Genomic DNA, 26,651 nt, shown 5'->3' with positions numbered 1-26,651 from the left:
GAGACTACACCGCTACTAGTGTGCAAGGCAGCAGCGCTCTGATGACGTGTTTGTGGAGCGGCAGTGCGCACAGCTGACCAGAAGGACGGAATAGCGTTACTGTTTCGAAGATAAACAAGCTTTCTCCGGGAGCCCCTGTGAATATAACGAGGCCGGCGAAAGAGTCCAAGCTGTTTGATGACTAGAATACACGATGGAGTAGTGCAATTGTTGAACTTCATCAGCTGGTCAGCAGAATAGTTCAACATTGTGCCGATCGCAGGAAAACTCATCCACCGTTCGCCACCGGCCGCAGACGCGATGCACAGTAGAAAGAACAAAAAGTATCAAAAGAACAAATGAAAGTATCAAAAGTAACATAAAAGAAATAGAGCCACAAGGTGTGTAAAAAGATGAAAACGAAAAACGATAAAAATACAATAAAATACGGTAACGGTAGCGGCAGCCAAATGCGCCAGCGTCCACCATCACCATGACAACGTTGAGAGTGTTTTCTCTGGTTGAGAGTAATATCCTTACTACTGAGGCATCTTAACATTTCAATGTTATTTTGGCTCAAGAACGAGTGAGCATCCGACACTGCCTTCGTGATCAAGGCAGATAGTGAACAGCATGCTAATGCATCAAGCTAATGCAGGGTTTTCTAAAGCAGTCCTCATAGACCCTCACCCCATTTCCCAGCTCCAAACTCACCTGTACCAGGTGCTGAGTGTTCAGTCTATCAGATTAGTACAGATGGTACCAGACACCTGATGGACTCTCCAAACTCACTGCTTTAGTACTGATGTATACAGGGAGGACATGAAGGTCCATCAGCACCTCAAAATGGGTTTATGAGTGTTGATCTTGTACAGGAAGTGATGTCATGAGAGGATTATACAGTTATACAGAAAGCATGTTTACAGATTTGAGCAGTAAGAAGCTGAACACAGTAGAATGTAGAATCCCAGTGTGAAGAGTAGATGATGTTTATCTTCTCTGCTCTTCATCTTTTTCTCATAATCTAATGTGTTAGAATATGATGCTGTAGAAGAGATCAGACATGATCAGATGTTTCAGTCATTTATCAGACTCGACACAATCAGAACCAGTAAACACCAGCACACACACACACACACATGGAACAATGATAGAACATTTTACATGATTCATTGTTCAGGTGTGTCTGTGTATAAAGCAACAGTAACTTACTGTAGTTCCTCCAGGTTACATTGTGGATCCACCTGTAGATCTTTGAGCAGTTTTACTCCTGATTTTTCTGGATGATTTTCGTTCAGTTGCAGTTCTCTCAGACGTGATGATGGATTTAATTTCAGAGCTGAAGCCAGAGCAGTAAAACCTTCATCTGTAATACTGCAGGTGTTTAAACTGTAGAAGAAAATCATTTAATAAAAATAAGACATCATCTTCTCCCACCTCCTCCTCCATCTCCATTCAGATCCACAATCAGACAACATCACTGAGAAATCCTACACACATCAATAACAGTTTCTGTATGAATGATCTTCTGTATCTACAGTGTGAAAGTGAAGATCTTACCCCAGTATCTCCAGTTTACAGTGTGGATTCTCCAGTCCAGCAGAGAGCAGCTTCACTCCTAAATCCTTCAGTTTATTGTAACTCAGGTTCAGATGTTTCAGACTGGAAGAGTTTAAACTGAGAACTGAGGACAGAACTTCACAACTTTCCTCTGTAAGATCACAATTCCACAACCTGGAGAGAAATAATCAGATCAATCAGAGAAATTAAAGACGTCACCCTGCAGCAGTAGGTGGAATCCAAGCAGCAGATCTGATAATATTACCCAGACTGCATTGCAGAAGAAAGTGAAAGCAGTGGAATTGATGATGCTGAATCAACAATCATTTCAAAATGAGTGTAAAATATGATTTCAGACTTAAAGTGGGTTTTCAAAATTCACATGTGGGAACTTCAGTAGATCTCTGTTAGCTGTTCATTAGATCATTTAGCAACAATCACACTATGACATCTACACATTCAAAACCAAAAACCCTCTCAAACACCAACCAATGGAACCTGGGATTTCAGTTCTAGTTTAATTATGGATGCTTTATAATCAGAGAGAGGGAATCGGAAGTGCAGCCACTTCCTGTTTGGTGGCCATTTTGTGAGGGTATAAATACCTCACATGTACAAACACATGTTGTGAAGTCTTGTTTGGCATTGCTGGTAAATCTGAGTGATTTCTAGTGTGTTTCTGATTTTTGTGAATGACCTTGTTTATTTTGTTTCCTGATTGTGAGTATTCTCTTGACCCCATTTGGATTTGTTTTCTTGTATATTTGGATAACCCGTGTATTACCTTGGACTGTTTACGGATTTTGAATTTGAATTGCATATGTTTGTATGTGGTGTAGGGTAGCTTTAGCCTTGTTAGGGTTTTTTTTCCTTTCTCTGCTACTGTGTGCTTAGTGTTCCTGTCTATACGGGTTAATTCAGTGCTTCTTTTGGAAGAAGCTAACTGGGGTGTTTTTGGGGTGTTTTAGGGGGTTAGTTACTGTTAGAGTGCTTACTTGTTAACATCTCACCTATGTTTTATTTTTGTGTGTGTATGCTATTGCAGAATATATTTTTTCACATCTATTCTCTAGATTCATCTAACTAATAATGATGGGGGTGGTATCACATTTGTCTCTTGGAATGTAAAAGGTCATCCTGTTAAGAGGCAGAGTATTTTCACATTTGAAATGGCTAAAGGCTGATATCATTTTTCTTCAGGAGACCCACACAAATCCCATTCATCGGCGTAGATTGAGAGTTGGCTGAGTGTCTCAAGTTTTTCAGGCACCCTTTACGTCCAAAGCTAGAGGTGTTGCTATACTCTTTTTGTAAAAATATTCCATTTCATTCTGATTCTGTTATTTCTGACCCACAGGGCAGGTACATTATTGTTTTAGGACATATAAACTCTTTTCCTTTGACACTGATCAATGTACATGGTCCCAATTTTGATGATCCCAGTTTTTTTCGTAAAGTGTTTGTCACAATTCCAGACCACAATCTCACAAACGTCATAATGGGTGGGGATTTTAATTGTTATCTGGATCCATTTATGGACAGACTCTCTCAGAAACCTCCACCTTCAATAGCTTCAGTCATAATGTTCATAAATCATACACCAGGATAGATTATTTTTTCATAAGCTCTGGACTTATATCCAATATTGTTGATGCCAAATATAACAACATTCTAATTTCTGATCACTGCCCAGTTACTCTTCAAATTCAATTTACTCTCCCTAAGCAAAATTGTAAGTGGCGTTTTAATTTGCTTAAAGATTCATCATTCATGAAATGTATCACTTTAAAGCTTAATGAATTCATTGAGACTAATGACAATGCAGATTCGACTTTGTGGGAATCCCTGAAAGTTGTTATGAGAGGTCATATTATTAACTAATAATAGTCGTCTTTTGGAAATTGAAAAAGAACTCCCAATCCTTAAGCAAGTTTATAGCTTCCCTCACACAATCAGACTACAATAGACTACAATCGAATTCTTAAACTTAAGTATAAATACAATTCGATCCTTACTAAGCATGTAGAGAATCCTCTACTTAAATTAAAACACAAGTATTTCGAACTCTGAGATGAACCTGAAAGGCTGTTGGCCAGACAGTTAAAAGGAATACAAGCCAAACAAGCAATTCACAGGATTAAATCTAAGGCTGGTGTTCTCATCACTGATTCAAAACAGATAAACAATCGATTTAGGGAATTTTATTAAGAATTATATGCTACAAATATCCGGGTAAGTGATACAGAATTTAGTACATATGTTGACAGTTTGGACATCCCACAGCTACCAGAGGCCTGTAAAAATGATTTGGACTCCCCATTTTCTGAAACTGTAATCTTAACAGCTATTCTAATTTTTCCAGCAGGTAAAGCTGCTGGTCCGGATGGATTTGGATGTGAGTTCTATAGAACCTTTCGTTATAAACTTGCCCCAATTATGTTAAGAATGATAAACGATTCTATCAAAAACAAGAAATTCCCCAATTCTTTATATGAAGCAAACATTTCTCTATTATTGAAAAAGGGTAAGGACGAATCAGACCCTGCCTCCTATAGGCCGATTGCTCTTTTAAATTTTGATCAAAAAGTGTTGACGAAAGTGTTGTCTCTTAGATTGGGAAAGCATATTTCAAAGATAATTCACCCAGATCAGACAGGGTTTATTCCAGATGGATTTTCATTTGGCAATGTACGTCTGCTCTTTAATATTCTTTATTCAGACAAAATAAAAGATGATACAGCTGGCATCATCTTCTTGGATGCACAAAAAGCGTTTGATCAGATAGAATGGCCATACATGTTTGAGGTATTCAAAAGATTTGGGTTTGGTGACCCTTTCATTACATTGATTAGGATGCTTTATCTTTGCCCAACATCATCTGTTCTATCCCATGCGGACCTTTCCAGCCCTTTTGAATTACATTGTGGGGTTCGACAAGGCGATCCACTGTCGCCACTTCTTTTCGATCTAGCGTTGGAACCACTGGCAATAGGGATTAGAAATCATTGATCATTGAAAGTTTGGTGAATCTATATGCGGATGATTTACTATTGTTCATTTTGGATCCGGCTGTTTCTGTGCCTAATGTATTAAGTTATATAGATTCATTCAGCAAACTCTCAGGATATACTATAAATTGGAGTAAAAGTGAATTTATGTGCATTACTAAGAACCTCAGTTCCAGCTTTCTGAAATCACTACCATTTAAAATAGATGACCACTTTACACATCTTGGCATCAAAGTACAGAAAGATCCTAATCATTTGTTTAAATTGAACTTTCTTTATATGATTGACAAATTAAAAGCAAATATCAAAAGCTGGAGGTTACTTCCCTTATCAATGATTGGACATATTAATGCTATCAAAATGGTTATTTTAAGATCTTTTTCAAAATATCCCTATCTATCTCCCAGTGGCATTTTTTACACAGCTAGACACAATTGTGTTATCTTTTGTCTGGGATTATAACACGTATTTCAAAAAGGCATCTACAAAAGTCTACCCCAGTAGGTTGGTTAGGATTACCTGTGTTTAAACACTATTATTGGGCAGCTAACGCTAGAGCACTCACCTACTGGCCATGGGTGGTTCCAGGAGAACAACTGCTTGAGACTTCTCTATTGTGGTTTAAAATTAAAACCCTGTCTGTGCCTTCACTTTGCACCATTTTGTTTTCAAAGACTAAACTTGAGTTGAGACTTAAACGATTGGCAATAATTTTGTGGTAAGAACCTCTCTGAAGATTTTAAATCAAATGAAAAGTTTTCTCTCTTCACCATTGATTTCCACATACATTTCAATTGCTTATAATCACCATTTTGTTCCATCACAACTTGATAACACATTTTCGACATGGGGAGAGAATGGTCTTAAGTGCATTAAGGACCTATATATAGACAACAGTTTTGCATCTTTTGCTCAACTTAAAGAAAAATTTTGTCTCTCCCACTCTCATTTTTTCCGCTACGATACACCATCCTTCCCGGAAATGCTGGAAGAGCATACACTACATGAACAGTTTGTTTTAAATACAGATTCTAGACATCTAGTCTCTCAACTTGTCTCTGCTTTTACTTTACCAGTAAGCACTGCTCACCTGAAAGAAAAATGGTCCACTGAGCTGGGAGAAACAATATCCGAAGAAACTTGCTGATCTAGAACCCATTGTTGTTCTATAAACTCTAGATATAGGCCTTTTCAGTTCAAGTTGCTTCACAGGTTTTATAATTGTAAAACAAAATAAAATAAAATATACAGATCAGTCTCCTCAAAATGTATAGGTGCCACGTGTTTGAGGGATCACTGTCCCATGTAATTTGGTTTTGCCCAATGGTACATTACTGGATTAATATCTTCAGCTGCTTTTCAAATGCCTTCAAAGTAGATATTGCCCCAGATCACAATCTAGCTATTTTTGGGTATTCTGATAGAACCTTCCTCTTACCCTCTACACAGCAGTGGCTTTGATGGCTGGCATGGTTGCAGCCAAAAAGGTCATGCTTTTGTCATAGAGGTCTCTGACTGCTCCACGTTTTAAAAGATGGTTGAATAAGATGCTGTTTATCATACAAATGGATCAATTACATTGTAGTGAGCTAATAGCACAAAAACGTTTCTGGAGCACTTGGGGATCTTTTCTTGATAATTTAAGTTAAGCCTAAGACTGATGTCAGACCCAGTTAAATTCATTATCTATTTGATACCTAGTCTAAAGCACTTGTGTCCGAGGGCACCCTTTTTGTAGTTTGTATTGTTATGTATGTTGTTGTTATCTTTGTTATATATTTTTCTATATAAAATATAAAAAAAAAAAAAAAAAAAAAAAAAAAAAAAAAAAAAAAAAAAAAGAAGAACCGTGCTAGGATGTGATGAAGTATGAAGAATCCCATACAACAACCGCTAAGGTTGTTTTTATTCAAATGATGCTTCAGAGTGAAACAGATCTTCTATATCTACAGTGTAAAAGTTAAGATCTTACCCCAGTATCTCCAGTTTACAGTGTGGATTCTCCAGTCCAGCAGAGAGCAGCTTCACTCCTGAATCCTTTAGTTCATTGTTATCCAGGTTCAGATGTTTCAGACTGGAGGAGTTTGAACTGAGAACTGAGGACAGAACTTCACAACTTTTCTCGGTTAGATCACAACCAAACAACCTGGAGAGAAATAATAGATCAGTATTTGACCTTTACTCATTACAAACACAAAACTGCAGTTTCAGCTCTGTATAATGTATAAAATGTTCACTCTATACTGTAGAGTCTAATATGGAGTAACACTTTAAATTGTTTTATTTATTTATTTGTCAAATGTTCATTTATTTAATAATTCTTAAACTTTCCACTGTTCACTGTATTTGACACAACCAAATATATATGTAATATTGTACAGTTATTTAAAAAACTAATCTGTTTCCACTAACTGTGGCTCTGTGTTGGTGCATGAATAATAACAAAATCATTTTATTCCTGAAAAGAAAAGGAAGTAAAAGAAATCCTGCTAGGGTGTGGTGATGTATGACATTTCTGACGAGTCCTAAACAATTTCCACTAAATTCATTTTGTGGAATGCTTTTAATTAGAACAGATCTTCTGTATCTACAGTGTAAAAGTGAAGATCTTACTCCAGTATCTCCAGTTTACAGTGTGGATTCTCCAGTCCAGCAGAGAGCAGCTTCACTCCTGAATCCTTCAGTTTATTGTTACCCAGGTTCAGATGTTTCAGACTGGAGGAGTTTAAACTGAGAACTGAGGACAGAACTTCACAACTTTCCTCTGTTAGATCACACTCCCACAACCTGGAGAGAAATAATCAGATCGATCAGAAAAGCAGTAGGTGGAATCCAAGTAGCAGATCTGATAATATTACCCAGACTGCAGTGCAGATGAAAGTGAAAGCAGTTGAATTGAAGATGCTAAATTAACAATCATGTCTCTAAAAGTGTGTGTGTGTGTCGCCCTGAGATGGTTTATTTGTTTATGCTGATTGTTTCCCAGCATGAAGTGATTACTATAAATGAATGAATGTGTATAAAAGTTTGTGAACGTGAAGATCTTACTCCAGTGTCTCCAGTTTACAGTGTGGATTCTCCAGTCCAGCAGAGAGCAGCTTCACTCCTGAATCCTTCAGTTTATTGTAACTCAGGTTCAGATGTTTCAGACTGGAGGAGTTTAAACTGAGAACTGAGGACAGAACTTCACAACTTTCCTCTGTTAGCATACAGAACCACAACCTGGAGAGAAATAATTAGATCAGACTACATTGCTGGTGAAAACATTTGAATTAATGAATCAACCAACAGCAGGATTGCTTTACTGTACTGATTTACAAAGGGGTGGAGCTACGCATTTTTAGGGTTAGAGGTACAAATACTTCTGCTCCTGCTTTCAGGTGAAATTCCACATTTTGTATAATACTTGCATTCATCATTTAGTCCTGATGTTTTTGGAGATCTGTGGTTGATTATTTCCACCATTTAACATCAGATTTTATACTTATTATACTAGTATAATTAGCAGAGTGTAAGTTAGTAGGTGGTGCAGAAACAGTTAACATTATTATTTAAGTTACTAAATTAGATGTAAATTTCAGACACATTTTGGGATCAGACTGCAACACTGTAGTTCTGCACTTTCTCAGTTTTGTACATTCTTGTACATTGTTAATTCTTGTATGGTGTTTATAGTTTTGTTACTTAGCCAATGTTTGTGGGTCTGGTGGAAATATGGTTCACTTTAAACAAATCGAAATGAAACAACCTTAAAAAACATTTGTCAGGCTAACTAGCCTGAACAGATACAGAATCTATATCAGTCAACACATCAGTCCCATTGAACACAGTCTATTCATGCAGCCTATACAACACATGAGGCTCAGCTTTACTCTGTGTATGTGTGTGTTGCATACATTCATTTGATGCATGTATGCTGTGTCTGTCTGTCTCTCCTCTGTTTGTACAGTGTGACCTTATTAAAAATGTGTTGTTTTATATGTTCTTCACACAAAATGAGCCAAAGGCAAAAGGTCTGAAGTTTAAATAATAATGAATAGAATCATTTTTCTATTGGTAAACAATGAAAATGGGTCCAACAGAACTGAACACCATACAAGGGTTAATCAGAAGTGATGAACCCTTGAATCATATGTCAATAAATGACTCACTTAGCTCTTCTCGATTCTTTCACCACTGGCAGCATCTTCAGAAGACCTTTATGTGATGGATAATATTTACTCAAATCAAACTCATCCAGCTTCTGATCTGAGTTCAGCAACACAAACACCAGAGCTGACCACTGAGCAGGAGACAGATAAAGTTCATCGCGATCAATAAAACCTCTTCTGTTCAGATATTGTTGGACTTCCTGCACTAGAGAATCATCATTCAGTTCATTCAGACAGTGGAACAGATTGATGGATTTCTCTGGAGAGGGATTCTCACTGATCTTCTTCTTGATGTACCTGACTGTTTCCTCTTTGTTGTAAGAGCTACTTCCTATTTGTGACAGTAGGCCTCGTAAGAGAGTCTGATTGGACTCCAGCGAGAGACCCAGGAGGAAGCGGAGGAAAAGATCCAGGTGTCCATTCTTACTCTGTAAGGCCTTGTCCACTGCACTCTTCAGAAAGTCAGACATAGACTTTCTAAAGATTTTACAGAATTCAGTGTTTTTTTTCACCTGCACATTTCTGTTTTTGTTGATGAAGGTGAGAAATTCATATAAAGCAGCCAGAAACTCTTGAACACTCAGGTGCACAAAGCTGAAGACCTGACCCAGGTGCAGCCCAGCCTCTTTTTTGAAGATTTGGGTGCAGACTCCTGAGTACACTGATGTGTTTTTGACATCAATGCCACACTTTGTCAGGTCTTCCTCATAGAAGATCAGGTTTTCTTTCTCCAGCTGTTGGGAGGCCAGTTTTCCCAGTGCCAGTATCATCTCACTGGTCTGGTGTGGATCAGGGTCAGATTTCCCATGGTACTTTTGTTCCTTGTGTTTTATCTGAAAGATCAGAAAGTAAGTGAACATTTGAGTCAGGGATTTGGGGATCTCTTTCCCCTTGGCTTCATCCAGAATTCTCTCTAGAACAGAGGCTGAGATCCAGCAGAAGACTGGAATGTGACACATGATGTGGAGGCTTCTTGATGACTTTATGTGAGTAATGATTTTACTAGCTAGGTTCTCATCACTGATCCTCTTCCTGAAGTACTCCACTTTCTGAGGGTCACTGAACCCTCGTACCTCTGTTACCTGGTCTACACGCTCAGGAGGGATCTGATTGGCTGCTCCTGGTCGAGTGGTGATCCAGAGGTGAGCAGAGGGAAGCAAGTTCCCCTTAATGAGGTTTGTCAGCAGCACATCAATTTTTACTGACTTTGTTATGTTACACAATCGCTCATTATTTTGAAAATCTAGAGGAAGTCGACACTCATCCAGACCATCAAAGATGAACAAAACTTTATAAGCATTACAGTCTAATGATGGCAAACCTTTCACTTCTGGGAAAAACTGATAAAGAAATTCCATCAGACTGAGATTTTCCTGCTTCATCAAGTTCAGCTCTCTGAAAGGAAGTGGAAATATGAAGATGACGTCCTGATTTGCTTTTCCTTCAGCCCAGTCCAGAATGAACTTCTGCACTGAGACCGTTTTTCCAATTCCAGCGATTCCTTTAGTCAGCACAGTTCTGATGGACGTGTTTTTAAAAAGGTCGTTGCATTTGATGGGTTTCTCCTGTGTTGCTGGTCTCCTGGATGCTGCTTCAATCTGTCTGATCTCATGTTCATTATTGACGTCTCCACTCCACCCCTCTGTGATGTAGAGCTCTGTGTAGATCTCATTCAGAAGTGCTGAGCTTCCATGCTGAGAGATTCCTTCACTGATTCTTTTACATTTCTCTCTCAGATTGGATTTGAGTTTTTTTTGATACTCAGAGACCAGTTCTAATAAAGAGAAGATTATAAATCATTTTATTACTGCATGATAACACAGTATATAATTCAATATTTTAATAAATAGATTAATTTCTAAATTAATTCCTATTTTTAAATATATGATTAAATACAGGATTAAATATAGGATTTTCTATTTTCAAATGAAAACAGATTTGTAGAGATGCAGTGACCTGATGCTCAATAAACGTTTCATAACAGAATCTAATGACCAATAAAAAGCCTAGATGATTTCAGAACCAAGATGAATATGGAAATGTTTTTATCTAATGGTAAAGAAGTAAATAAATAAAGTATTTAGGTCTCTTACTGCTCTGCAGGGTGTTAGCGAGGTCTGTCTTGTTCATGATCTTTAGAACCTGCAGTGTGATCTTTAGCGCCCCCTGTCTAAAACCCCTCAGATCTTCTACATTCTTTACCTCCTGCTCAGAACATGCTGGGTAATCTTCATTCAGGAGCTTTTCGAACTTGTTTAGCTCATTCTTTAACATGCTGATGACTTTGAGCTCAAGTTCCTGTTGAGGAATTTAGAGAAACAGATCATCACAATAAGCACCATGAGGTAATAAAGAGAGATGAGTGAGTGATGTGACTATATAAGGAATGATGTAGTTCTAATATTATACTGAAACTAGTTGATGTTATACATTTAGTATAATGTGTGTGCCACATTGTTTTATTTTTCTCTACATGTTAAGTTTGCTAAATGAATAAACAGTAAATGTTCATTAAAATGTGCTTAAGTTTTAATTTGACCTCTGTCTGAACCAGTCTCAACCATTAAAATGTGGAAGGTTGGGTGTTTGGTACCCCTAATGAGTCCCTTTAACTCCATATAGCAAAAATAAAGAACATTCAAGTCCATAAAAAACAGAACAACATCTAAGGAGGGTCCAGAATCCAAAATCAACATAAAATCCCTCACAGTTTTCATGTAACTAATGGCAACCTAGACAATTATCATCATTAATATTACACATACATACATACAAACCTTAAATATGGATTCCAGCTGATCTCTGTAACTAACATTTAATTTCTTCTTTTTTGGTCTGTTAATAATAAAGAACAAATAAGCAATTGTGCAGCTTTTCAGTCTTCATTATAAAACACAAATAAATATACACAACAGTACTGAACACTAGCATGTTCCATCATCCAGTTATTGAAACATTTCCTAGCTGATTTCTATATTTTTATGAATACATTGACCAGTTGAGTGAGTTTAATGGGTTTATTAAGGAAGAACTAAAAGCAAAAACACTAGAACATGAGATTATACTGACCTTGCATCAGTAAAACAGTCTTTATCCTTACAGTAAGCATCCACTGACCAGTTCCTCTTCATAGAGACAGTGCTGGGATCTGGTCTTGTACCCTTCATCACACTGGGGTACAAGTAAAACCAAACATCCCACACAAGTTTTAATTTAACCCAGATGCAAAGTTGGCTAATCAAGGGGTAAAAATGTAATAAACAATTAGCAGTTTATCACTGTGTCAAAAATGCACAAAAAGCATAAAGGCTTACCTCCAAAAACAAGCTAGCTTAACTAGTGTTTAGTTTAGGTAATCTTCTATTTAAAAAAAGAGTTTTAAATGTAATTTTAAATGTCTGCAAAATTAGTGACACTTGACAGTGCTTGTTTGTTTAACACCAAGTAGATCAGATCACTGCTGATCTGATTTTACATAAATTTTACATAAAGTTTACATAAGTAATCAATATTTTACAATTATTAAAATAAATGTTAACATTTAAATCACACTCTTATTTGTTCTTGATCTTGAATTTGACTTTTGCAGACTTAATCTCAGCTATTTAATCTAGTCTTGGACTTAAGCAAAGAGGTTGTGGAAGTCCTACACAGTCTGGATTGTCCTTCAAGAGTTACGTTCATTTTACCTCAAATCAGTAGAAGAGTCTCTGAAGTGATTTGGTTAATTAACCAGCTACTCTTTGCTAATAAATAATTATTAGAAGTTTTAGATCTTCATAATTAGGGATGCACCGATCCGATATTAAGATTGGCTATCGGTCCCGATATTACCAAAATGAGATAGATCGGGTATCGGATAATTAGGCCAATCCATGGGGCCGATACGCTGCCTCAGTAGAGAGGATTCTAATAAGTCAATATTATTCGAACGCGCTACTTAGATAGCGCTTCCATCGGGTTTCGGGTTTAGCATTTAGCATCTTGCCATTAAAACCAATGAATTGAGGTAGCACAGCACGCTAACGTCAATATAACACCTCCCTTCAGGTACCGATAATCGTTACATTTCCTGACAAGCCCGAACTTGCAAATAAAAACACTGGGTACAAATTTATACAGGTTAAAAATCAGTAATATTTTATTTACGTTTTATAATAACTCCATTCGTTTCTCCCCCCTGTCAGCCATGTTTATTTTTCTGTGAGAGAAGAGCACCCGACCCGCATTGCCTTGATCACTAAGGCAGCGTTAGATGCTCACTCGTTCTTGAGCCAAAATAACATTGAAATGTTAAGATGCCTCAGTAGTGAGGATATTAAGGCATCTAGGATTTGGAACAGCCTCCTTATCGGGAGAGCGCACAGGATGACGTAAAATGCTGTCTATGTAGAGAGAGAGCTAGCTTTTCCAACACACCCTTTATGTTGAATTGCACTAGATGTTTGCTTGTTCACAGTGTTTGATTACTAATTGTATTGTACCAAGGTATTCATTTATTCTCAGGTTCTTCTGCTGCTAGATTTTATTTTGAAATACAGTTTACACTACATATTTAAAAAATAAGATTGATTTACTGTTTGTGTAACTACTTCAGTTTCAGCTGATACATTTAATTTATTTTAAAATATTTTAAGAAGTTTGCCTTTTTTATTTTGAATTTGAATGCTGTGCCAAGGCAGGGTTATTATAGTTAACAAAAACAAACGAAATAACGAAAACTATAATTGAAAAAACATTTTCGTTAACAGAAATAAATAAAAACGGTAATTAAAATAAAAAAACGATAACTAACAAACTGTATTAGGCGTTTACAAAACTAACTAAAACGTACAAAAATTATAGAGAGAATACCCTTCGTTTTCGTGTTTGTCAATTTATTTCTGAGCATTGTGAACTGATATGAAATCGATGTTTTCCACTCCAATAGTTTTACGTTAGCTTCCGGCCTTTCCCAATCCGCTCCCTCCTCACTAACACTCCACTACAGAGGGACCCTCCACGTGAACGCGCAAACGGAGGCGGAGTGGAGAGGGGGAGTGAGTAGGGAGCGGACTGAGATTGGTCCCTGACGGCATGTCATGTTTACATTCCGTTTCTGCTCACCACGTTAGCCTGCAAAATGATGACAGCAAAAGTTAACTTTATGTTTTTCTCAAATTAAGCTCCCTGATGTGTGTCTCATGAATTAGTTTATATTATTATTATTAGGGCTGTCGTTAATCGCGTTAATTAATTAATCGTGTTAAAGACGTTACATTTTAATCGCGATTAAAAAAAATTAATCAAGATGAAAATTTTAAATCAAACTATTTTTATTGAGCTGTTTGTGTCACGGAAATATGCGTCTCTGTTGTAATTTGCAGTATTACACACATTTTGCACTTAAGGCTGCTATCTTGTGGACTGTTACAGTTTTTGTGGACAGGTGGTTGTTTAACATTCATTGAATAAATTTTTTTAAATGGTATCTTTTGTTGAGTTTTTATTACACAATACTTACTCTGACCTTTTTAAATCCTGCACCTGAAAAATAACCCAAAGTATAAAAAAACTAAAACTAATACTAAAACTAATAAAAACTAAACTAAAACTAAGCATTAAAAAAATAATAAAAACTAATAAAAACTAGCAAACCCACTCTAAAAACTAATTAAAACTAACTGAATTAGAGAAAAAAAAGTCACAACGAAATAAAACTAAACTATAATGAAAAATCCAAAACTATTATAACCTTGTGCCAAGGTCCTGCACAATTGTTTATTATTTTATTGACAAATAAATAGCAGTTCAGTACATTTATATCTGTGTTAATAGTGCTGGACAATAATTCGATATCGATATATATCGTGATAGAAAATGTTTCAATAACGGTGATATGATTTTTAAACAAATTCGATCGATATGCGTCAGTGCGTGATGAAGTACGCCACAGGCACGACGCCAGTGCTCAGCGTTACCACTCTGATTACACTACCTACAACACGGTGGATATTAGCGGCTAAATGAGTTCAACAGCTGTGAGTGAACGAGCATCCACGCGCTAGGTTTGGGGGGCGCTTTGCCGGTGTTACTTTTTTGCGGAAGCATTTTTGCACGCAGGTGTTTCCACAGGGACTCAATTCAACAGCGCACCTGAAGCAAGTAGTTTTCCACCAAAACAGTGCAGTAATACACTCAACATAAACGTCAACCACCAACACAATTACAGAAGTAATACTTCTACTGAGTACTAATACCAGTTATTACTATTACTTCTTATTAGTTGTGGCGTGCTACGAGTAAAGGCACCAACGGGATATTCGCGTTCAAGTGTTGCCAAATTGGGCAGTTTTCCTCCTAATTGGGCTGGTTTTCTTTTTCAAAAACAATTTAATAGCATTTAAATAACACTTCTATTGAAAATAGAATATTCAGTTTTAAAAAGCCCCAACATTGTAGAAGGCTGTTAAAAGTAAAGTCAATTTTCAATGCTGATTTGGCTTAATAGTGTTGGTCAGAATGTATTATATTTTTGAAAGAAAATTTAAATTTATTTTCCATGCATTTACATGATGATCAAGTATTGCAAAGGAATATCTTTGAAATTCTGTTAAGGTTATAGGCTATATTTTAGTTTTTCACAGGGAAAATGAGAAAAAATAAAAAGCTTATTATGCTGGGCTTGATGTAATTCTACATGGCACTCACTGCCATAGGTAAACGAGTGAGTGACCAAAACACTACTAGATCAACAGCCACTAGCCACATACAAAAAATGAGGTATCAGACTGTTTCTGTGCCACCCCTGTGTGAGCAGTGGTCTCAGTCTGGCCACCCATATGAAAACTGTCTGGCTTTGCCACGGTCTACAGTTGAAAAAGAAGCAGATGAAAGGACTAATTCAGTGGTGTATTCAGCTTGTATTTCTTGCCAGAAACCAGAAAAGAGGTTTGCAGGCACCGCCATCCAATTTTTGTGTGTTTAGCAGTTTTTCTGACATTTGTATTATTCATATCGATATCGGAATTATATCGTATCGACCGAAATTAGGAGTTATATCGTGATATAAATTTTAGCCATATCGTCCAGCCCTATGTGTTAATTATATTTTGTTTTGCAAACTTAGTAATGTTTAAGTCAATCCTGATGCCTTAAGTCTTTCCCACATGATAAAGTATACGGTTTATTAATTCAACAATGGTATCGGATCGGTATCGGGTATCAACCGATATGCAAAGTATATGTATCGTATCGAATATCGGAACTGAAAAAGTTGGATCGGTGCATCCCTATTCATAATTTCAGTCATTTTACTCTGATAATTTTTTCTAAACTTAATTTAGTTCTTATTTAGTTTTCACATTCAGAAAGTATTCAAAGCTGGGTTCTTTGGTGGTGCAGTGGTCTAAGGCACTAACACATCATGAGATTATACTGACCTCAGATCAGTAAAACAATCTTCATCTTTAAATTTAAGTGGAGGATCCATTGACCGGTCGCTCTTCATGGAGACACAGCTGGGTTCAGGTGAATCAGGTCTCGTATTCTCCATCACACTAGGGTACAAGTAAAATCAAACATAAATAAAATAAATAAAAAAGCATATGGGCACCTGGAAATTTCAGTTCAGATAAACACCACCAAGGACACGGCACAGTAGTCAGACAATTAGTTTAACCAGCAGCTACTTTGGTTATACAGAACAGAATTGAGCACTATTATTGAACTGTTATTAAAACATTCCTAGCTGATTAGTTTATTTTTATGAGTAAACTGATTATATGAGTGAGTTTATTGGGTTTTATCAAGAGGAACTGAAAGTAAAAACACTAGAGTATGAGATTATACTGACCTCAGATCAGTAGAACATCCTCCATCTTTAAATTTAAGTGGAGGATCCATTGACCGGTCACTCTTCATGGAGACACAGCTGGGTTCAGGTGAATCAGGTCTCGTACCCTCCATCACACTGGGGTACAGGTAAAACCAAACATTAATAAACTATATAAAAAGCACAAGGGTACCTATATGTTTCAGTTCGGAGAAACACCACCAAGGACATGGCACAGTAATCACACAGCTAGCTATAGCTAAGTGTTAGCTTAGTAGTTTGTGGTGTCAAAAACTCAACCTGCAACATCCTTTAACTAAAGAAATCAAACCACCACCAGAAGTAGCAGAAAAGGTATAGATTTATTGCATATTACAGTGAACACACAACAAACCAAGCCATCCTGACTAGCATTGCCTTTGGTCCTCTATTTATACCAACTTTACAAAGGTGGGCTTAGGCGGGCCTCTTTTCACCTACTCCTATTTTATACACAAACATACAGACCCTATTCCATCATCCTGTTTGTGACATGGGCCCCTCTTTCCCACACTTTACAACATTTGGTTTCCATTATTACCCACGTTGAAAAACAATCACAGTGATTGACAGGTCCCCTTACCATTTGGTTCCAATATTTTCTTTAAGCTGAAAAACCAATCACCTATTTCCACAATGACTAGCAGGTCCAACTGTGTGGAACTGTCTCTCTCACACAAAAGAAGAACAGAATATAACCAGAGATAAACACACCTGATTATATTGGTTATTTACCATATAGGATATTATTCACTTATATTGATTAAATGTTTAACTGAAAAGTCACTTCAAGTTAAAGTACTGAACTACTGATCAGAAGGTTACTGGTTCAAACCCCACCCTCACCAATCTGTCATTGAGCAAAGTCCTTAATCCTTAATTACTCAGATTGTATTTAGTCACAATTGTGAGTCGAATTGGATAAAAATGTCCAATCAAAGAGGTCCTAAAAGTCCTAAAGCACAGTTTATGAAAGTCTGTGTAAACTTTACTTAGTTCTGATCAGTAATCATCAGTACATACTGAAACCTCTTAGTTCAAAACCCAGTTTACTGATGTGTGAATAAGAGATTTTCATTTTGGATTTGTAATTATTTTAATCAATTTTATTATCATTTAATTTTAAAACTATTTTCACTTTGTCATTATGTGGGATTAAATGTAGATTAATAGTAAACATGTAATTTATATCCATTCAACATCAAACAATCTGAATCCAGCTGGTGAGAACACCCAACTTTTATTTATATCTTGCTCAGTAAAAACACAGAATTGAAAGAGGTAGATATACATGACAGAACTAAAATCATGGGTTTCTTTATAAGCATACATATTATAAATGAGTGGACACAATATCAGAAATTCATTTAAAGATACTATTTCCAACCTTACTTCAGTAAAGTCTGAACTCCTGATGTAATGCTCCCATACATGTGTATTGTTTTATATAGTAATAAACTATTACAGTTTTCATTTATGTAAATTAATAGTGTGTGTGTTTCTGTTATTTTGTCCACCGCCTGCATGTATGTAAACACGACGCTGACGTCACAACATCTGTGTAAGCTACACTTTAGTATCCAGACGAAAACAAGAAGGCAGTTTTTAGAAATCTTCATTCTGTTTTCATTAATCGTGGGTTTATGAGTTCGTGTAAATGAGAGAAAAACACAGAGGAGAAAAAAGTGTAAAATATCCGTGTTGGTGTGGAGGCCTAAATACCGATGTTAAATATAACAGGCATTTTAAGACAGTTCCTGTACAGAAAACAGTATCAGGTAATAAAAAGTTATCCTAAACATTTGTCCATCAAATACGGATTTATAACATTTATATATTACAGTATTATATTCTTATACTCACCGCGATTATCTCGAAAACACCTTTACCTTTCTCTCCACACTAAATGATCTCACTTCACTTTAACCAATCAAGTTCAATGCCGCATTCAAGTGCTTCTCCAGATTTCTCACATTCTGAGTTCAAAGTCGCGAGTACAATGGAAATCTACACTCGAGTTAGACATACAGATTCAAAATTACATGTTTGTTCTGTGTAAATAATTAGATTAAACTGTCTTAATGCGTTACTACTAAAGCACAGAAGTGCAATCGTATTAAATTTAAACTATTTTTCTACATGTGAATGCTGCACTAAAACTAGCAGCCGCCCAAACTCTGATTCTGTTTCAACTTGTCAGAAAATACCTGCTGTCCTCTCACACAGTCTTCTGTTAAAACTTGTGCACCTCTGCTCAAATCGTATGTTTGATCAAGTAAAAATAATTAACAACAATGTAATCAACAGGAGACTACATCTATTTACTAAACTGAATATTAGAGAGAAACACACCTAAATGTGCCATAACATCTGTTCATGCCACATGTTGTATCTATTTTTCCTTCCTGCAAAATGTTAAGTTGCTGTGATAATAAAACAATTGTGTGTTAAATACGTGAGTAAATACTGTGTTGGCTACACTGACATCATACCATTTATTACTACATCTGTACTTCACAAGCAAACTGCACTACAAGTATATCTTAGTAAAACTATATTTATTTACTGCACTCTATTTAATCTATTGCAAATACTAAGAAATACCCAAGCAATCTGATACCAGAAAGAACAATTACAGCCCTGATAGATCAGACTTATCAGACTAGCTGACAGTATATACAAACTGATCAGCCAAAACATTATAAAATAAAAAACAATACATTGTCAATTTTATCAACTCCACTTACCATATAGGAGCACTTTGTAAATCTACAATTACTGACTGTAGTCCATCTGTTTCTCTGCAGGCTTTGTTAGCCCCCTTTTATGCTGTTCTTCAATGGTCAGGACTCTCACAGAACAACTACAGAGCAGGTATTATTTGAGTGGTGGATCATTCTCAGCACTGCAGTGACACTGACATGGTGGTGGTGTGATAGTGTGTGTTGTGCTGGTATGAGTGGATAAGACACATCAATGCTATTGAAGATTTTAAACACCTCACTGTCACTGCTGGACTGAGAATCGTCCACCAACCCAAAATATCCAGCCAACAGCGCCCCGTGGGCAGCATCCTGTGACCACTGATGAAGGTCTAGAAGATGAGCAACTCAAACAGCAGCAATAGATGAGTGATTTTCTCTGACTTTACATCTACAAGGTGGACCAACTAGGTATGAGAGTCTTATAGAGTGGACAGTGAGTGGACATAGTGTTTAAAAACTTCAGCAGCGCTGCTGTGTCTGATCCGCTCATACCAGCACAACACACACTAACACACCACCACCATGTCAGAGTCACTGCAGTGCTGAGAATGATTCGCCACCTAAATAATACCTGCTCTGTGGTGGTCCTGACCATGGAAGAACAGGGTGAAAGCTAAAAAAAATAGTATGTAAAGAAACAAATGGACTACAGAAGGAAAAAAAGAGGTAGTTTTAATGTTATGAGTGATCAGTGTACAGTGTATCACAAAAGTGAGTACACCCCTCACATTTCTGCAGATATTTAAGTATATCTTTTCATGGGACAACACTGACAAAATGACACTTTGACACAATGAAAAGTAGTCTGTGTGCAGCTTATATAACAGTGTAAATTTATTCTTCCCTCAAAATAACTCAATATACAGCCATTAATGTCTAAACCACCGGCAACAAAAGTGAGTACACCCCTTAGTGAAAGTTCCTGAAGTGTCAATATTTTGTGTGGCCACCATTATTTCCCAGAACTGCCTTAACTCTCCTGGGCATGGAGTTTACCAGAGCTTCACAGGTTGCCACTGGAATGCTTTTCCACTCCTCCATGACGACATCACGGAGCTGGCGGATATTCGAGACTTTGCGCTCCTCCACCTTCCGCTTGAGGATGCCCCAAAGATGTTCTATTGGGTTTAGGTCTGGAGACATGCTTGGCCAGTCCATCACCTTTACCCTCAGCCTCTTCAATAAAGCAGTGGTCGTCTTAGAGGTGTGTTTGGGGTCATTATCATGCTGGAACACTGCCCTGCGACCCAGTTTCCGGAGGGAGGGGATCATGCTCTGCTTCAGTATTTCACAGTACATATTGGAGTTCATGTGTCCCTCAATGAAATGTAACTCCCCAACACCTGCTGCACTCATGCAGCCCCAGACCATGGCATTCCCACCACCATGCTTGACTGTAGGCACACTACACACTTATCTTTGTACTCCTCACCTGATTGCCGCCACACATGCTTGAGACCATCTGAACCAAACAAATTAATCTTGGTCTCATCAGACCATAGGACATGGTTCCAGTAATCCATGTCCTTTGTTGACATGTCTTCAGCAAACTGTTTGCGGGCTTTCTTGTGTAGAGACTTCAGAAGAGGCTTCCTTCTGGGGTGACAGCCATGCAGACCAATTTGATGTAGTGTGCGGCGTATGGTCTGAGCACTGACAGGCTGATCCCTCACCTTTTCAATCTCTGCAGCAATGCTGACAGCACTCCTGCGCCTATCTTTCAAAGACAGCAGTTGGATGTAACGCTGAGCATGTGCACTCAGCTTCTTTGGACGACCAACGCGAGGTCTGTTCTGAGTGGACCCTGCTCTTTTAAAACGCTGGATGATCTTGGTCACTGTGCTGCAGCTCAGTTTCAGGGTGTTGGCAATCTTCTTGTAGCCTTGGCCATCTTCATGTAGTGCAACAATTCGTCTTTTAAGATCCTCAGAGAGTTCTTTGCCATGAGGTGCCATGTTGGAACTTTCAGTGACCAGTATGAGAGTGTGAGAGCTGTACTACTAAATTGAACACACCTGCTCCCTATGCACACCTGAGACCTAGTAACAGTAACGAGTCACATGACATTTTGGAGGGAAAATGACAAGCAGTGCTCAATTTGGACATTTAGGGGTGTAGTCTCTTAGGGGTGTACTCACTTTTGTTGCCGGTGGTTTAGACATTAATGGCTGTATATTTAGTTATTTTGAGGGAAGAATAAATTTACACTGTTATAAAAGCTGCACACAGACTACTTTTCATTGTGTCAAAGTGTCATTTTGTCAGTGTTGTCCCATGAAAAGATATACTTAAATATCTGCAGAAATGTGAGGGGTGTACTCACTTTTGTGATACACTGTATATACCAGAGAAAGAATCTAGAACTCAGTGGTAATCGTGATGATGAATGTGGAATTTATTAGATGTGGATCTGATGGAGGTTCCTCATACTTTATGTGTTGAATGCAGCAGATCTGATCTAACAATAAACAGATTCACAGCTTTTACTGAAGTGGTAACTGCACATCTGAGCCTGCTGTCTGTAAACTTGTATAAAGTGAGTGCCTGAAGAACTTACAGGGTTTGGTTTATAAAGAGTGGTACTTAGTCTTAAAACCTCTGACCTATTAAATCTAAATCAGAGAGTCAATGTATTATAAAAATGTTTATCATTTGAATTAAGTCTAAAATAAATCTTATGTAAATGCTATGAAAAGGATTTGCTCCCTCTTGATTTATTCTTTGTTTGCAAGTTACACTGAATTTTTAGACTGAATTCAGCATCTATACCAAAGAAAGACAACCAGACTAAACACAAATACAGTTTTTAAATAATAACGTCATTTATTTAAAGAAAATAAAGAACCAGATACACAATATAAGATGTTTGTGAAACGAATTTTCACACATTTTTTTCCTGGCACCTTAACCCTACAGTAGAAATCACTGTTGTAGAGGCAATAAGGCTATAAGACAAATTACTTTCCCTTTCTGGCTGTGGCCAAATGAGCCTTTTGAGCACAAAGACTAAACCAGTGGCACCACTGAGACTTAAATCAAAGACTCAAGACTCTAGCTAGCATACTGCTGCCCCACCAGAGTGCCCAGATTTGTGAACATTTGTGTGATTTGTTTAATGGATAAGATGTCTATATTTAATATCTTGTGTTCATAGCTGATATTTTTCATTCCAAGTTTTGTATTTCAGTTTTTGATAATATTATACTCATCTCTGTTAATGACTGATCATGACCTACAGCTGCCAGAATTTTGCCATGACACCCTATGCACCTGGAGCTTCAACTGCGCCTAAATTAATGCTCACGTTAATACCCCCTGACAGTTTCAGAAATGTGTGTCATTGTGGGTGAATAAATGAAGATGTCTAAACATTTAATACTCATGTAAAGTAGTATAATCATTTCAAATAAAGATTGTTTATAAATGCAAGTTTTACTTTCTTATATTAATCTATAATTATATAATCTTATATTATTCTTATATTTTCTCATATATTAATCTACAGCTGGAGATGAGAGGGGCTACTGCCTTGCTCAGAAGCCTAACAGTGATTGCTCGTTGATGTCAGAATTTGAACCTTTAACCTTCCAAAAGCTCAGAGCCCTAACCACTGAGCTACCACTGCCCCAAAAACAATACAATGCTCAATCAGAAGTGTGTCTGAGAAGCTGAGCACAACGTCTATTTCAGGGATGGCCCTGCTTGTTACAACAAACAGAAACGTTCTGCAAGACTTTTGTACGTTACAACAGTGTGTGACTGTAACAATACAGGAATTCAGTTAGACTAGAAGAAGAATGTATGTGTGTAGGAGACTCAAAGATTGACAGCAACAGGCCAGCAGGAGAAACAGGTCAGGTCCAATAAAATAGACTGTATTACGGCTTGTTAGCCGTTAGCTAATAAGCTTTGTTCACTTTGGTTGGCTAAAGGCAGTTCTGTACCGCACACTGATAGATAAATGTATTAATGAACTAATAAAGGAACGAATAAATGAGTGATTTGCTGTAAATAGCAACTTTGTAACCAGATTGTAACATAAACACGAAGTGTTTCAAAACACACCCAATGTCGCACACCCTACGGTCGATTTCTAAACATGCCCTATTTCAGAACACGCATTATTTAGATGATACATTATGAAGCTGTATAAATTCTCCACTTGCTTTAACAATGTCTGTACCACGAATAAATGGATACAAAAACAACATGAATGTATTTATTATTTGATTTTATTATAGACTACGAAGATAGACTGGATGAGACCAGTGATCTTCAGGTATGTTTAATGTAGGATAAGCCCGTAACACTACAATTACATTGTATGGCTTTATATTTACTTTGTGTGTGTATATATATATGTGTGTGTGTGTGTGTTCATTTTTCAGGTCGACATGCCAAACTGGCAACTGGTGGCCACTGACCCGCTGCCCACAGAGGAATCCGTGATTCCGGTAGTATTTCTTGTGTTTTAGGTTCAGGATGGGAGAGATGTCATGGTCGTTACATCTGACACATTGTTAGTGAATGGAAGCGTTGTGGTTTAATGGGAGGCCCTAAATGGCCATGAATTCAAAACTCAGTCGAGGCCCAGCGATGGATCAGGGTCCCTCTCATCTCTAATTTGTGTTGTTCAGATTGTTTGATGTGTGCTATGAAACTGTTTTGAAGATTGCTGATCTTTGTGCTGTCATTTTACAGCATTCTGCCAAATGTGAAGTGCAGAGCACATGCAGATTCATCCGGTTCCTCTCTACCGAACGTCACCGTTCTCAGTCTGAGGTATTCAAATGTGTTGCAGTGTTGCAACTGTAACACAAACGTATCATCCGGTTTATGACTACTAATCTATGCTTTTGTGTTTGTTTATGTAGTCAGTGCAGCTCAGACGATGCTTTGTGTGCGTGGTACAAGGCTCAGAGATCCAGCAGTGGTGGTTCACCACTGCTGACACCTGCCGTGTTAATCATCTGGTAAGAGCACATCGTTCACGTTCCAGCTTTGTTTCGATTAGACGAGGATTTGTGTGCAGTTGTGTGTTTTGAGTTGCAGGGCTTCCCCTACTACACCACCGGTGAGGTTTCTTTCACTGGCATACAGGTGAGAGCTCGTCTATACAGGTCCTTAAACCTTGTGTGAAAAGTGCACATTTGTCTAAATTATGCAATATCTTCCTTTCAGAGTATTTCTGGAACGGTGACTGCATTTGTGTCCTGTCGCCGCTTGGAGACCCTGGTGAATGTCCTGCTGACTGACCGTGTGGTAAATTCGTGACACTGCCCAGATGTGATGCATTTTTGTCTCCGGTTTGTCCAACATGTTGACATTTGTTTTATTCTCAGCAAAGCTTCCACGAGGTGACCAGGGACTGCAGGCAGCTGTGGACCGATGGACAGGAGGACACCGCTCACTGCGTGAAGAGCTCCACCTTTTATACGCCGGACATGGATTCCGAGACCGACTCTGAGGGCAGTGAGGAGAGTCTGTCTCCTGAGGAGAGCGAGGTGCCTTTTATCAGGTATAGGATCGTCATTCTAGTAGTATTTTATACATGGCCGACAAGAGTTTCGCAGAAAGACTCCTTCTTACATTGTCCTTTAGCTGCCACCTCCAAGACTGCGGCATCACAGGCGTCGCCCTGAAGCTGCCTGAGCTCCGTGAGGCGTTCTCTGTGAGTGCACCCTAAAGCTCTCCCGTCTTTCCGATCGCCAGATGTTACCACACCTACAGATTTCCTTCTGTTCTGACCTTGTGCTTCATCTCCTGTTCAGACCCTGTTGGCCAGCGTTCACCTCCAGAATTTGCTGTTTGTGAGCGGCAAAGAGCTGGTGATGCACCTAGCAGCTCTGAACAAGCAGGTGACTGACTTCACCAGGTTACCCGAAGCAGTGACCTAAAGAAACAAAGCGGTGTGTGTATTAAGAATGGGATTCTTTTTTGGACAGGATGTGCTGGAGGTGCAGCTCTCCTACGAGGCTCTGATTCGCTTCCTAAAAGGAGCAGCCAATCAGAGCTCAGTCGAGCTGGAGATGTTGGAGGTACAGGTAAAAACAAAAGGTTTCTCTGTATAGAGGTACCTACACCCCCCACCCCACCCCCCCAAAAGTTCCACAACTGGATTCATATTAGGATTGTTCTTAGTCTTTTATTATTATTATTATTATTATTATTATTTTAACTTTCTCCTTTCAGCTGCACTTGAACTTTCTGGACGTGCTCTATGAGCTCGTCTTCTTCGGCTGGTTCCTGTACGACTCTGCGCCCGAGTTTGTAAGAGACTTTTCAGCAGCTTTTATCTATGATCAATCTCCATGAAGTAAGAGTTTCTTATTCTTCATCTTTAAAGATGGATGGAGGATTCTTGGACCAACTTTTCCAGTACATCATGAGTTGGGACCCTGAGATCTGGGAGCCTGTAGCCCAGCGGTGCTTCACGGTTCTTCAGGTAAAGTGTCCGACATTTCACCTCACCCCACGTTACACATCATGAAGGAGAGTTTTTATTCTCAGTGATGCTATGTTTGAAATGTGTGTGTGTGTGTGTGTGTTTTTGTTAATAGGATCAGCTGACTGAATTCCTCCGAGTGGTTTTCTCACAGCCACTGGAGCTTTATGAAGATCCTAAAGGCCTGGCTCATGTGGTGCTGGAGCTCTGAAGCGGCACGTCCGGCAGATGCTGCAGACCACGAAGAAATACTGAGCAACCCTTTAATCTCTTCCTTTCTTCATTTTTACACATAGATGTGATGTTTAGATTTAACAGCTCACTTTATTAGGAACACTCTCTTGTTATCAGGTTCTTGTTGCTCAGGTTTCTCAAAGGTGGTAAGTATGCCGTTTTGTTTTTTATCATTTTTATAATGAAAATACACTAACGTTATTTGTGCTTCTCTTTTACAGGTTTATTAGAGTATTTTAGAGCTCTTTTCGGTTTTATTACCACTGATGATCATAAGGCTTGTAAGATATTTAGTGTGATTCATGTTAAGTTGTTTATGAATTATAGTGATTCCACAATACAGTAGAAATGAATTATTTAGAGATGTGTTTTGGGTTAAAAGCATTTTAGTATGTACATTTCCTTTTGCAAACTTGTGTATTGTTTGTTTATTAGGGTCTTAACGTCATGTTTTACACTTTTGGTTCCATTCATGACACGAACAGTTGTTACACACATTACACAAGGTACACTTAATTTATATCAAACACAGCATTGGACAACTGACTGTCTCCAATTCACCTCACTTGCATGCCTTTGGACTGTGGGAGGAAACCGGAGCACCCGGAGGAAACCCACACGGACACGGAGAGAACATGCAAACTCCACGCGGAAAGG

General features: G+C 38.0%; 2 protein-coding genes across 2 annotated transcripts in view; both read right to left on the bottom strand.

Moving 5' to 3' along the window:
* Positions 1–26,651, bottom strand: part of LOC134328783 (uncharacterized) — a 266,319-nt gene that overhangs the window by 34,888 nt on the left and 204,780 nt on the right. The gene's annotated exons all lie outside the window — the stretch shown is intronic.
* Positions 786–18,451, bottom strand: LOC134329107 (NACHT, LRR and PYD domains-containing protein 4-like). The gene is made up of 11 exons (XM_063010353.1): positions 18,414–18,451; positions 16,533–16,649; positions 11,476–11,533; positions 10,792–10,996; positions 8,699–10,472; positions 7,596–7,769; positions 7,161–7,334; positions 6,520–6,693; positions 1,540–1,713; positions 1,192–1,368; positions 786–1,024 (listed from the first exon to the last, which is right to left on the bottom strand). The coding sequence occupies exons 2-11, from the start codon at positions 16,643–16,645 to the stop codon at positions 1,012–1,014; spliced, it is 3,036 nt and encodes a 1,011-aa protein (XP_062866423.1). The 5' UTR covers positions 16,646–16,649; positions 18,414–18,451; the 3' UTR covers positions 786–1,011.

This window comes from Trichomycterus rosablanca, chromosome 15, assembly GCF_030014385.1.
Source record: "Trichomycterus rosablanca isolate fTriRos1 chromosome 15, fTriRos1.hap1, whole genome shotgun sequence".
In the NCBI taxonomy this organism is placed as follows: domain Eukaryota; kingdom Metazoa; phylum Chordata; class Actinopteri; order Siluriformes; family Trichomycteridae; genus Trichomycterus; species Trichomycterus rosablanca.
This window is presented reverse-complemented; position numbering and strand designations above follow the sequence as displayed.